At 34.7% G+C, this 12,282-nt stretch overlaps 1 protein-coding gene across 1 annotated transcript in view; it reads left to right on the top strand.

Annotated features, from left to right (window-relative positions):
* The window catches only part of Iswi (nucleosome-remodeling ATPase imitation SWI), a 365,763-nt gene that overhangs the window by 233,533 nt on the left and 119,948 nt on the right, over positions 1 to 12,282 (top strand). The window contains exon 13 of the mRNA XM_090392651.1: positions 113 to 265. Coding sequence (XP_090248777.1) covers positions 113 to 265 — 153 coding nt within the window. The remainder of the gene's footprint in view (positions 1 to 112; positions 266 to 12,282) is intronic.

Here is a 12,282-nt window from a genome sequence, read left to right on the forward strand (position 1 = left end):
CTTAATTCAAAACTATTTTTATTATTATTGTGCTCACTTTCATAATTATAAATCAAATTGATAATTGCAACCAATATTATTGTTTATTTTCTACATTTTTTACTATTGCCAGCTTCAAATTAATGAATTCAACAAAACAAATAGTGAAAAGTTTCTGTTTATGTTGAGTACTCGTGCTGGAGGTTTAGGGATAAACCTTGCTTCAGCTGATGTTGTTATTCTCTACGACTCTGATTGGAATCCACAGGTTGATTTACAGGCTATGGTAAGTGAATATTTCAGATATCTTTGTATGTTCAGAACTAAACAAATGCTTGTTTGTAAATATATATTTGTCATATAGTACTTATGGAATCAAATATACACCTGTTATTAGAGAAATGAAATACAGTCAGTCTTTGTTTTAAGAGCATGGAAATAACAAGATCACAGCTGTAATGAGCAAAAAGCCATAATGATTTTAGAAAGTATTTTTAACTTGGGTATAGTTATGTTAAAGATACCAAGCAATTTTAAACCTGGTTTTACTCCAATTTTTTCCAAGTAAGCAAACAGACAAAATGTCAAGTTTGCGCCTGCAATTTATGCAAGACTAGCTGATCCCACAGGTAGTGCAAGACCGAGGCAACTCGTGGTAGAAGTGGAGCAAGCTCTGATCACTAATCTTAATATTTACCCTTAATGCCAAAACACATCTCCAAGAAGGGGATGTATGATGTTTTGTATTAAAGGCAAGGGGCCACTACCCAGACCGGTTTCGACCTTTATTGAGGTCTCATCAGTGGGGAGCCAGGCTAGAAATACCAAGATTTAGTAATGCAGAGCTTGTAAGTATTTTACCAAAACGAGTTACCATAAGGTGTTATAACCTTATTAAATAAAAATCTCAGGAGGAGATATAGATGTAGAAAGTATTTTTAACTTTGGTATAGTTATGTTAAAGATACCAAGCAATTTTAAACCTGGTTTTACTCCATTTTTTTCCAAGTAAGCAAACAGACAAAATGTCAAGTTTGCGCCTGCAATTTATGCAAGACTAGCTGATCCCACAGGTAGTGCAAGACCAAGGCAACTCGTGGTAGAAGTGGAGTAAGCTCTGATCACTAATCTTAATATTTACCCTTAATGCCAAAACACATCTCCAAGAAGGGGATGTATGATGTTTTGTATTAAAGGCAAGGGGCCACTACCCAGACCGGTTTCGACCTTTATTGAGGTCTCATCAGTGGGGAGCCAGGCTAGAAATACCAAGATTTAGTAATGCAGAGCTTATAAGTATTTTACCAAAACGAGTTCCATAAGGTGTTATAACCTTATTAAATAAAAATCTCAGGAGGAGATATAGATGTAGAAAGTATTTTTAACTTGGGTATAGTTATGTTAAAGATACCAAGCAATTTTAAACCTGGTTTTACTCCATTTTTTTCCAAGTAAGCAAACAGACAAAATGTCAAGTTTGCACCTGCAATTTATGCAAGACTAGCTGATCCCACATTTTATTTAATAAGGTTATAACACCTTATGGTAACTCGTTTTGGTAAAATACTTACAAGCTCTGCATTACTAAATCTTGGTATTTCTAGCCTGGCTCCCCACTGATGAGACCTCAATAAAGGTCGAAACCGGTCTGGGTAGTGGCCCCTTGCCTTTAATACAAAACATCATACATCCCCTTCTTGGAGATGTGTTTTGGCATTAAGGGTAAATATTAAGATTAGTGATCAGAGCTTGCTCCACTTCTACCACGAGTTGCCTTGGTCTTGCACTACCTGTGGGATCAGCTAGTCTTGCATAAATTGCAGGTGCAAACTTGGCATTTTGTCTGTTTGCTTACTTGGAAAAAAATGGAGTAAAACCAGGTTTAAAATTGCTTGGTAACTTTAACATAACATAATGATTTTAATTTATGCATATTCCCATACAATTGCTCACTATTTATACTGAACATACCACACAGATATACAGTACAGATTTTGGTAACTATGCAAACATTCTTAAATTGCATGGGTAATTCTTGGAATAGACAAAGATGAAAGGAGTGACTTGGTGTTTATGACCACCTGCATCAGATTATGGGCCAGTATATAGCCTAATCTTGTCCTTGGGGACCATACCTTCACTTTACCCAAACACTGCCAAGACTGTAATAAGTTAAAAATGAACCCATCCATTGGAATCATGTATACTAAAAGAAGGTGTTTCTCGGTTCACAGAAAATGTTGAAGTGTGTAAAAAATAAAAAGTTTTCTTTGTCCTCTTCAACATGAAGAGGACAAAGAAAACTTTTTATTTTTTACAATGTTGGGGAATAAAGATGTTTGCATATTGGTACTTTAAAACAACATAATCAAAGCAGAAAAATTTGGAAAATGCTGACTTACAAATGTTTATGAAGCATTTCTTCATGGTTAACCACACAAATTCTGGTTTCTCAACAGATGGTCCGATCTTGAAGACTCAAGCGGAATAATTTGCTCAACAATTTTGATGTAGCGTTTTTGTATGTAACTACAGTTGGTTGTATCAATCTAAAAACCGACATAATGTTATGTCAGTTTTTAAAAGACCAATTGAAATTTTGCTGATTGTTAATTAGTATTGTTTTTAATTACAGAGAAATAAACTGTATTTATTATAGAAATAAGTGTATTAAACCCGGAAACTCTGTTTTTTTCATCCTGTAAACTCAAGAAAATCGACCATAGAATCCACTTTAATTCAGACAGTAACACATTCTGTTAGGGTTAGGTACCAAGAGATGGCAGTACTTGCTTGCCAGTCTCTTCATCAGTGGTGGCTAATAATTAGTGATAGTCATGGGCCAGCTATCTCTGATTGGCTACCGGTGGAGATTGAACTGGCCACTCAGTCTCCAAAAGCTAGATAAGGTAAAAAGGCCTTGCCTGCTCCTTACGAGGGAATAAAAAAGCATTAGCTTATTATTATTATTGTAGTATTAAGTGTATGGTTTTAAAATTATGGACAAATAAATTGTGTTTAATATTAAGTGTATTGTAGTTTATATAAGCTACAAATTACATACCTAGATATTATTCATACAAATAATATCTAAGTATGTAATTATATTATTTTTATCTGTAATACTTCTTTTGTTTTTATTTTTGAATATTTTTATTGAGTTATTGAGAATTAAAAAATTGGTAGATTTAACTCATCACTGATATATAGCGAGTAATGGTTATAACAATGAAATTTTGTCAGTCTCTTGATGCTCATTATAACCAAGTTCAACTGTGTTAATTTTTAAGAACCTGTGACATTAATAGAGCTCATAACATTTGCTCTTGTCCTTTATTTTCACAACAAGAACTTCTCACTATCAAAACTTTAATGGGCTTAAATGATTACAACCTTCTTTGCATCCAATGGATAATTGACTCTTATGTTTCTACACTGAAAATTACTTCAATAGAATGCAGGGTTCATTGTATTTTTCTGTCTCTAGCTGGTGTTCACAATTCCTTGTGATCAATTTAATGTGAATTTAACATACAGTGGACAGACATCTGTGGTAAACAGAATTAGCAAAATTCAATGTCTTAAACAAAGTCTGGTCTTCACAACATAGTATTTGTTGGGCTCACTTTCTCAATACAAGCAGTTTTAGACTTTGAAGAAACTTCTGAAGTCCTTTTACACCATTCTAATTTGAATTTCTATATTATCATACAGAGAATAAATATTGTGAAGATAATATCCTTTGGAGGCTACAAAAATGTTGAATATAGACAAATGATTCTCTCTCTCTCTCTCTTGAAATATTTTTATCCTGTGTAAATATGAAATGTTTTTTATTGATATGGTCCTTCTAGCCTTCTAACCAATGAAGCAGATGGCAACTGCTTCATTGGTTAATTGATTTTTGTGTTTGGTCTCTTTGAATTGTTTGTTCCATCTATGGAACAAACATAGATGATGTTTGTTCCATAGTTGATGTACTGTGTTTGATTTCTCTCTTGAAGTGAGAGTTTGAAAACAAGGATCAAACAAACCTCAAAGATGTAATGATAAAATCTGAAGAAAACATTAATTGCTACGCATGTTGTATGGCTTTCATTAAAAATGGAAAAGGAAAAAAAAAATTGGAGTGACCATATTGAAAACTCATTACTTGCAAATTAGCATTGTTCTTATCGTGAGAAGATTTGGAAAATAATATAGAGAATATATATTATGAAGATGTTAGCATCCTTTGGAGGTTACCAGAAAGATGGAAGAATGTAGAAAATACTATCACAAAAAGACATATCATAAAGATCACATAAGAACTTTCAATAAAGATGTTCTAGATATCTACAGTAGTCACTTTGAAAAATTATTTAATGAAGAATGCAATCATGAGTATATTTTAGTACTAAAATTACAAAAAAAAAAAAAAAAAAAAAAGAAGAAGAAGGTCAGAAACCTTAAATGTGGAACAGCAGCTGGAGTCGATGATGTTCAAACTGAAATATTTTTAATATGGAGATATAAAAGCTTTAATGTCCATATTGCATAGATCCTCCATAGCTTAGTCTGTTTTGATGAGTTCCTTTGGGTTCATATCTCTGATTCCTAGACATTAAACCTGTCTTCCACTGATTTTGTCTTTCATTAGTTGAAAGTTTTCTGGTTGAAGGTGAGCTTGCTAATCTCATACAGATGTGGGAGATTTTCATCCCACAATCAGGCAAACTGGCCCGGAGAATGTATACAATTGACACAAAAATATATATTTAGGCATTATGACTAACCATCTTATCCTAAAGTTTAATGAAAAATTTAATTTAGTCTTTCTATATCAAAATCCACACGGCTAGCCTAGTGGCTGTGCGCTTCGAAACCATATGCCTGGGGAAGGAATGTCCTAGGTTCGATTCCTGTTGGTGGCGTGAGGAGCTGAAGGATCTTCCTCAGCCATAGCCAAATTAGCTGGTCTTGTGCATAGACAGTAGGGTTTTTTCCCCCATTTTATCCTGGGATTTTTCATCCCACAAAGTAGGCAAAACAGGCCTTGAGAACTCAACACTACGGACATGGGATACATCGGGGCGTAGGACTGGCCACCTTATCCTGTGAACAATTTGAGGTCCAATGATTACTAAATAAACCCTCGGCATCGGGCATCGCAAGGTAAAAGAGGGTAAAAGGATGAGATGAGATGTATAATCCTCCCCCCCCGACAATTTCTAAATGCTCAGTGTAGAACTCTGAATACAGAAGCCAACACAGCTACACCCAAACCTGGTGTCCTGCTATTTAGATCCCATGGTCCAAGCATATGAGGTGCATTTTTAGTGGATTGAAATAATCTCTATCTATCCTTCTCATCCGTCCCTAAGGATGGGTTTAGTCCCCTAATGGGGTGTTTACGACGAATTAATGCAGCCAGCTCATCACTCCTCTGCTACATCCCCTAAGAGCAAGTTTCTTGACTATAGATCCATGTGTTCATGGCATTGGTTTGCCTCTTGTGAGGGACGAAAACCCCAAGTATCTGGATGAAAAACCCTCTACCTTTGTATGAGACCAGCTAACTCACCTGTAATCAAAAGAGACCAGGTATAGGTTCCTCACATCATGGATGGGAATCGAGCCCAGGTCTTTCCAACCAAAGAGCTTTGTCTGTACCAACGGTGCTATGGAGACTCTGGGATTGAAATAATCAGCATCCTAAAATACAATAGCCAAATGAAACAAGTAAAGTTTCATGGGGGACGTTGATCACACATCTTTAAAATGGTTCATTATCTTTTTATGTTTATAAAACTAAAAATATGTGTGTATATACACCCAGTGAAAGATACTAAAACACACCATCATCGAGCATAGAAATATAGTATCATCAAAACAGTAACATTAGCACTAGGGCTGTTTCTTTCATAGGTATAACCTCATTAGCAATATACTGGCCATGTGTTTAAATGCTGTACATGATATGGCATCCATTATTCACTTCCCCACAGTCCAACCACAACCCCCTAGACCACCAGGTTTCTTGCTGTTGCAAATTGTCCTATTATGGCCAAACAGCCAGGACATCCAATATCAGAATAGCTGAACATAAGGATGACATCCAGTTCCACCACTGCTTCAACTCAGGACTTGCTGATCATGCTTTGGACACCTACCACAAGATACACTGGAAGAAGTCAACTCTACTGCACTGCAGTAGGTAAAAGTATGAGAGAGATTATTCCTAGAATCTGCCTGAGCCTTAAGAAGTACCTAAACCTAAACTAGTTTGGTTGCATGAAACTTCCCAAAATTTAGGAAGCACCCTTCCTCTGAACGTCGACCCAACAGCCAAGACCATTCATTTTAATCTACTATATAGGACTTTAGGCTCAAGTTTGATTGCCAAGCCTCATTTACCCATTGTTAGTGCTTGCATGTGCATCATACTGTACTTTATTCTCTGATGATGGCATGATTTTGCTGAAATATCAAAAATATTAATTAAATTTATTAAAATTAATAAATTTTATGTTGAACCCTAGTAGACTCAGGCAAACAAAAACTGTGGTGTATTTCGTCTAAAGAATAGCATCTGTGGTCATAAAATTTGATACATAGCTTTCTGTTTTTCTACTTAAATCCATATAAGGGTTTACGTACTTAAAAAATACAGTGATGAATAGCCAAAGTATAAGCCTTTCTACCAGGAATACCGAGATTTTTGGAGGAAGAAGAGGCTATGGACCCGATCTGTTTGTACCAGAGCAGCTAGTCAAGCAGAGAAAACTGATCCTAGTTCGTGAGCAGAATAATTTTCAAGTAATTAACTACAAGTTGTTTATATCAACTATGAATGATTAACCAGGTTTGACTTTGTAGACCTTTTATTGATTAAAACTGAATGTTACTCTGACATGTTTCTCTCTGTGTATGACTGACAGCATCTCCAGGATGATATTTACCACAAAAACAAAATGTTTTCAACATCCTAGCATACTTCTGTAAATTGAAAAATATTGGATTGATAGTTTAATCACATGTAGCATTAGGCACATCATGTGTGGTTTCTACGTTGTTGTGCAAACTCTCCATGTGATTGCATGTTTTTATTATGGATTTCCAAACTCCTAGTGTGACCCACATACACCTTTCTGTAAAATGGATATCTAAAATTAATAATTAACTAACTAAATTTATTTAGCTAATTTGATTAATAAGCCTATATTTTGCATACATGCACACTATTAAGAAGGCAAACACAGATTGTTTGCATAAGACACTGATGGTCTCCCAGATTTTTGGCATTGTGATGCAGCTGAAGTTTAGGGAATTGTTGTGCTGTGGCAGATTTCATAAAAATAGTCTCTTCGAGTAACAACTCTGAGAGAAGAGTAATAACTTTTCTCTCCTGATATTTCGTGCATTCCATGCTCCAAATTGAGGATCGGCTGGTGATTTAAGACTTATTTGGACAAATCATATTTATTAGTTCACACTGCATATTCATTATGAAATGCTGGCTATGGTGTTGCCCGGTTATAACAAGGCCTTTTTTCAGGAGAAACAGGGTAAACAATGGAAAGCCTTTTTACCAGAATGATGAACTGAATTGAATATATGTATTATCAGCATACCAAATATCAATATAAAAGAGGTGGAACTAGCAGAGGAATTACAGAAATATGTTGACATAATTGATATTACTAACATTTAGAAGATTCAACAGATGAGATCCTTTTAAATATTATTTATTCATGTCATAGAGGTCAATGAAAAGAGTGAATAGATGTGGCAATTCTAAATTTGTAGATAATGTTCTTCAGTGGGAGCAGATTTCTAGTGTTCTCTAGTGGGCATATTTTGAAATAGAAAATAAGAAAATACAACTTTGTTCTGTGATCTTACTGAATCAGTTACTAGGAAAGAAATAGTTATTTTGTCATTAGAAAGTGCACTGACATTAAAGAAATACTGATGTTGATCTGAAACATCAGAGTAGGAAATGAATTCTGCATATATAGAAGAAAAAAAAAATTTGGAGGAAAATACATAGCTAATAATAATATCAAGTACCTTGAATTTTTTTCTCCAGACCTTTAACTTTCCAGAGCATTTTAGCAAAATGGCAGGAAAAATACACAGACGGAGATTAAGAGGGCTACATAAGCGCTACTGTCTCTAAAGGGAAGTATGTGTCTTGTATTTGCATTTAAGCTATTAGATTTTTAAATGAGAAAGTGTGTCAATAGTGTCCAGAGAAAATAACAATTTTCTCTGGGATTATTGACATGAATTTTGTAATAACATTCTACATTATAATTTTAATCTTTCATTTTATGATTGTTTCATGTTTGTCTTTTTTTGAACATTTTAGTTCCAGCGATGTTTTATTGTTAAAGCAAGGTAAGTTGTAGGTTGGTTGAACTCCTGAGTCTACTGGTTGGTTGAACCAGTAGACTCAGGCAAACAAAAACTGTGGTGTATTTCATCTAAAGAATAGCATCTATGGTCATGAAATTTGATACATATCTTTCTGTTTTTCTACTTATATCCATATAAGGGTTTGTTTGGGCCCATCCAGAATTATACATATCTGTACAAATTTATACAACTGTGTAATACTTATATAGCTTTACTGTCGTGTAGTTTGGGTTGGTATGCATTGATCTAAACATTGAAAGCCATAACTAAGTCCTTGTACACATGGAGATAGCCTACTAAATTCTAAAACTAAAACTAAATTCTTGTATATTTTATCTTCATCAAAAGAGCTGTGATCACCAAATTTGATGTAGCTTCCTTTTATCATAACTAAAAATGGCATTAGTCATTCTCACCACAGGTGCCATGTAAAAATTCTTGCATTACCTGCTGTAAGTGCTAGAATTAGAAACTTAATTTTTTGCTTCCTGTTATCATAACTTAAGTTACTCTAAGAATCAAGTAAATGTAAATGTTATCTACATGCACAGCCTAGGCAAAGCTGTTCAATTAAAATCTGTAATGTTTTGACTCTTTCAGTTTCTAGTTTCCTTTCAGTAGTATTCCCATAGCACTCACAATTGAACAGTATTATACTCTGTGAGTCAGTTTTTCAGATCCATGTACTACAAAAAATTGGAAGCTATCCTCAGATTATTAAATCTTGATTGACCTCCTTTATGTACTATCGGCACAACTGGTGCCTATAGTACAGATCTTTGATATAGCTGCATTTCTAGATTAAAAATAAATGTCTTCATGAACAAATGAACAATTTTTAGATATAGAATATGATGTGGGCTAATACCTTTTGTTGTGAATTTTTGAGTCTTACTACATTGTTTGCATACCGAGCCATATATATATATATATATATATATATATATATATATACCATATATATACATATACCGAGCCATATATATATATACACACATCAGTGTTCATATTTACTTGGTAGATAATGTTATGAAAAATACATTAGTTTAAATGACTATAATACCGAGAATAAAAAAGAATAGAGTTTAATGCTGAGATACTACTAGTTTCGTTGAAAAAATCAACTTCTTAAGGTATCAAAGACAAAGAATTATATAAAAAATAACAGACGTTATAAAATTACATCAACAGATCTAATATAAAAGACCGTGGTACAGTTTAAACAGGAATGCGTGCTGGAGTTTCAATTGAAGTTGACTACGTGCATGAGTTATCACGAGAGCGCCAGTACTGGTCAGTGGCAATGTGTGCATCAGACAGATTGTAGCTAAGGCTGTTGTTTATATGGGATGAATCAAGGGATATTTCTTTAGATTTGATTATCCTTCTTTCAAGCTCGTCATAACACATATTTAAATTAGAAGTTTGCAGCCAGTCTACGAGGTGTTGGTGGCCTTCATCCAAGTTAATAGAGAAGAGAACGTGGCTTGAGAGAGCGCTGGCTCTGGTCCTATTGTAGGATATGTCTCTTCTATGTTCCTCAGTACGTAAAAGAATACATTTAGCTGTCTGACTGTAATATGGTTTACCACATTCACACATGATCTTGTAGACTCCTGGATACTGACTGAAGAAGGAGTTTTACTTTAGGTCAACTTAGTATGGAGCGAAGTTTTGGAAACCTAGTGAAACAAGTTCTAATGTTGAATTTCTTAAGAATTTTTGCCAGTTTGGGGGGGGGGGGGAGCTAATGTATGGCAAAGATATAAATGCTCTTGGGGAAGAAGAATCTTCAATAGTAGGTGAACGACAGCGAGAGATAAATTTATCAATCTTAAGAGAGAAACCATCATTGACTAAAGTCCTTTTTAGTAAATTAAGTTCATTTTCAATCTCTGTTTCATCTGTTAATACATCAGCTCTCTCTCTCCCCAAAACTGGCAAAAATTCTTAAGAAATTCATCATTAGAACTTGTTTTACTATGTTTCCAAAATTTCGCTCCATACTAAGTTGACCTAAAGTAAAATATCTCCCTCTTCATTATCCAGGTGTTTACAAGATATGTGTGAATGTGGCAAACCATATTATGGTCAGACAGCTAAATCTATCCTTTTACCTATTGAGGAACACAGAAGAGACATATCCTACAGTAGGACCAGAGCCAGCGCTCTCTCAAGCCACGTTCTCTTCTCTATTAACGCGGATGAAGGCCACCAACACCTCGTAGACTGGCCACAAACTTCTAATTTACATATGTGTTATGACGAGCTTGAAAGAAGGATAATCGAATCTAAAGAAATATCCCTCGATTCATCCCATATAAACAACAGCCTTAGCTACAATCTATCTGACACACACATTGCCACTGTCCAGTACTGGCACTCTCGTGATAACTCACGCACGTAGTCAACTTCAATTGGAACTCCAGTGCACATTCCTGTTTAAACTGTACTACGGTCTTTTATATTAGATCTGTTGATGTAATTTTATAATGTGTCTGATATTTTTTATATAATTCTTTGTCTTTGATACCTGAAGAAGAAGTTGATTTTTTCAACGAAACTAGTAGTATCTCAGCCTTAAACTTTATTCTTTTTTTTTCTCGGTATTATAGTCATTCAAACTAATTTATTTTTCTTTTATATATATATATATATATACACGTAGGAAGATTGATTTACTCGGTTGATATACATTTTTTTTAAATATTGAATGACTAGAAACCGAGAAAAATGAAAACAAAGTTTAATAGCACAACTAGTTTCAGCTTGTATCAGCCTTCTTCAGTTGCACATTAAAAAGAAATAACCAGTAAAACATAGAGGAAATAATTGTAAACATCACAGAAAGTTAGTGTATATATATATATATATTCAACGTTGAAACATTGACGTCTGCGGATTCAAAACTGTTCTCTCGTTGGCTTCATTGTTGGGCGTATGCATGCATATAGCATCTCATGAATGCCAGTATTTGATCGTAGCACAATGACAGTCTGAAAGGTTGTGACTCAGGTTGTTGTTGAGATGCAGGGGGTTGAGAATGATTTCTTTTGATTCTATTATCTTTCTTTCTAATTCAATGTGGCAATGGGAAATGTTATTAGACTTGTCCCATAGGACTGTATGGCTAAGGTTTTCTTCATTAGAATCAGCCGAGAAACAGAAACAGAACATGACTAGACTAAGCACTGGCTCGCGTTCTCCTGTAACTGACGTGTCTCTTATGTTGTTCAATGCGTAACTCGATCGATTTCTCTGTTTGGACAAAGTATGGTATATCACAGTTGCACCAAATCTGGTAAACACCGGGATATTTAAAGTTTTGATGTCTAGGTTTCAGATGGCTCACTAAGGAGCGGATTTCTGGAAGAGGAGTAAATAAAGTTCTTATGTTTTATTTCCTAAGAACCTTGGCCAATTCAGGTGAGACAGAGCTTATGTATGGTATAGAAATATTACTTTTCACCCTATTGGTCTCTTCATTATTGTGAGTGGGTGGATTTAATAGGAATTTGTCAATTGTTTTTTGCGAATAACCATTTAGTTGAAAAGTAGACCTGAGAAAATTGAGTTCTTAAGTTTTATCTCATCATCAAGAAGAGAGCGAGCACGATGTCCTATGCAAATGATTTTCCCTCGTAATAATTTTATCCAATTTCTCCACAAACTATTTGGTGCACTTGCAGATTTACCATACATTTTAACATTATGCAGCACAAAACTCTGCTTGAATCTCATGAACCAACTGGAAGAAGCGTTGAATTCGTAGTAATGATCAAGCCCTTCTTTCTCCTAGAACATGCTGAAGAGACTTAGTGCATTAGCGGTTATGGTAATATGCTAATGGGTATGCGCTTTTGATTCAGGTCCTCTGTCCATGATGCAAGTAGCTTTTTCTAT

The sequence above is a fragment of the Typopeltis vanoorti genome, chromosome 5 (genome assembly GCF_054136105.1).
Source record: "Typopeltis vanoorti isolate ZY-2024b chromosome 5, IOZ_Tvanoo_1.0, whole genome shotgun sequence".
Classification (NCBI taxonomy): Eukaryota; Metazoa; Arthropoda; class Arachnida; order Uropygi; family Thelyphonidae; genus Typopeltis; species Typopeltis vanoorti.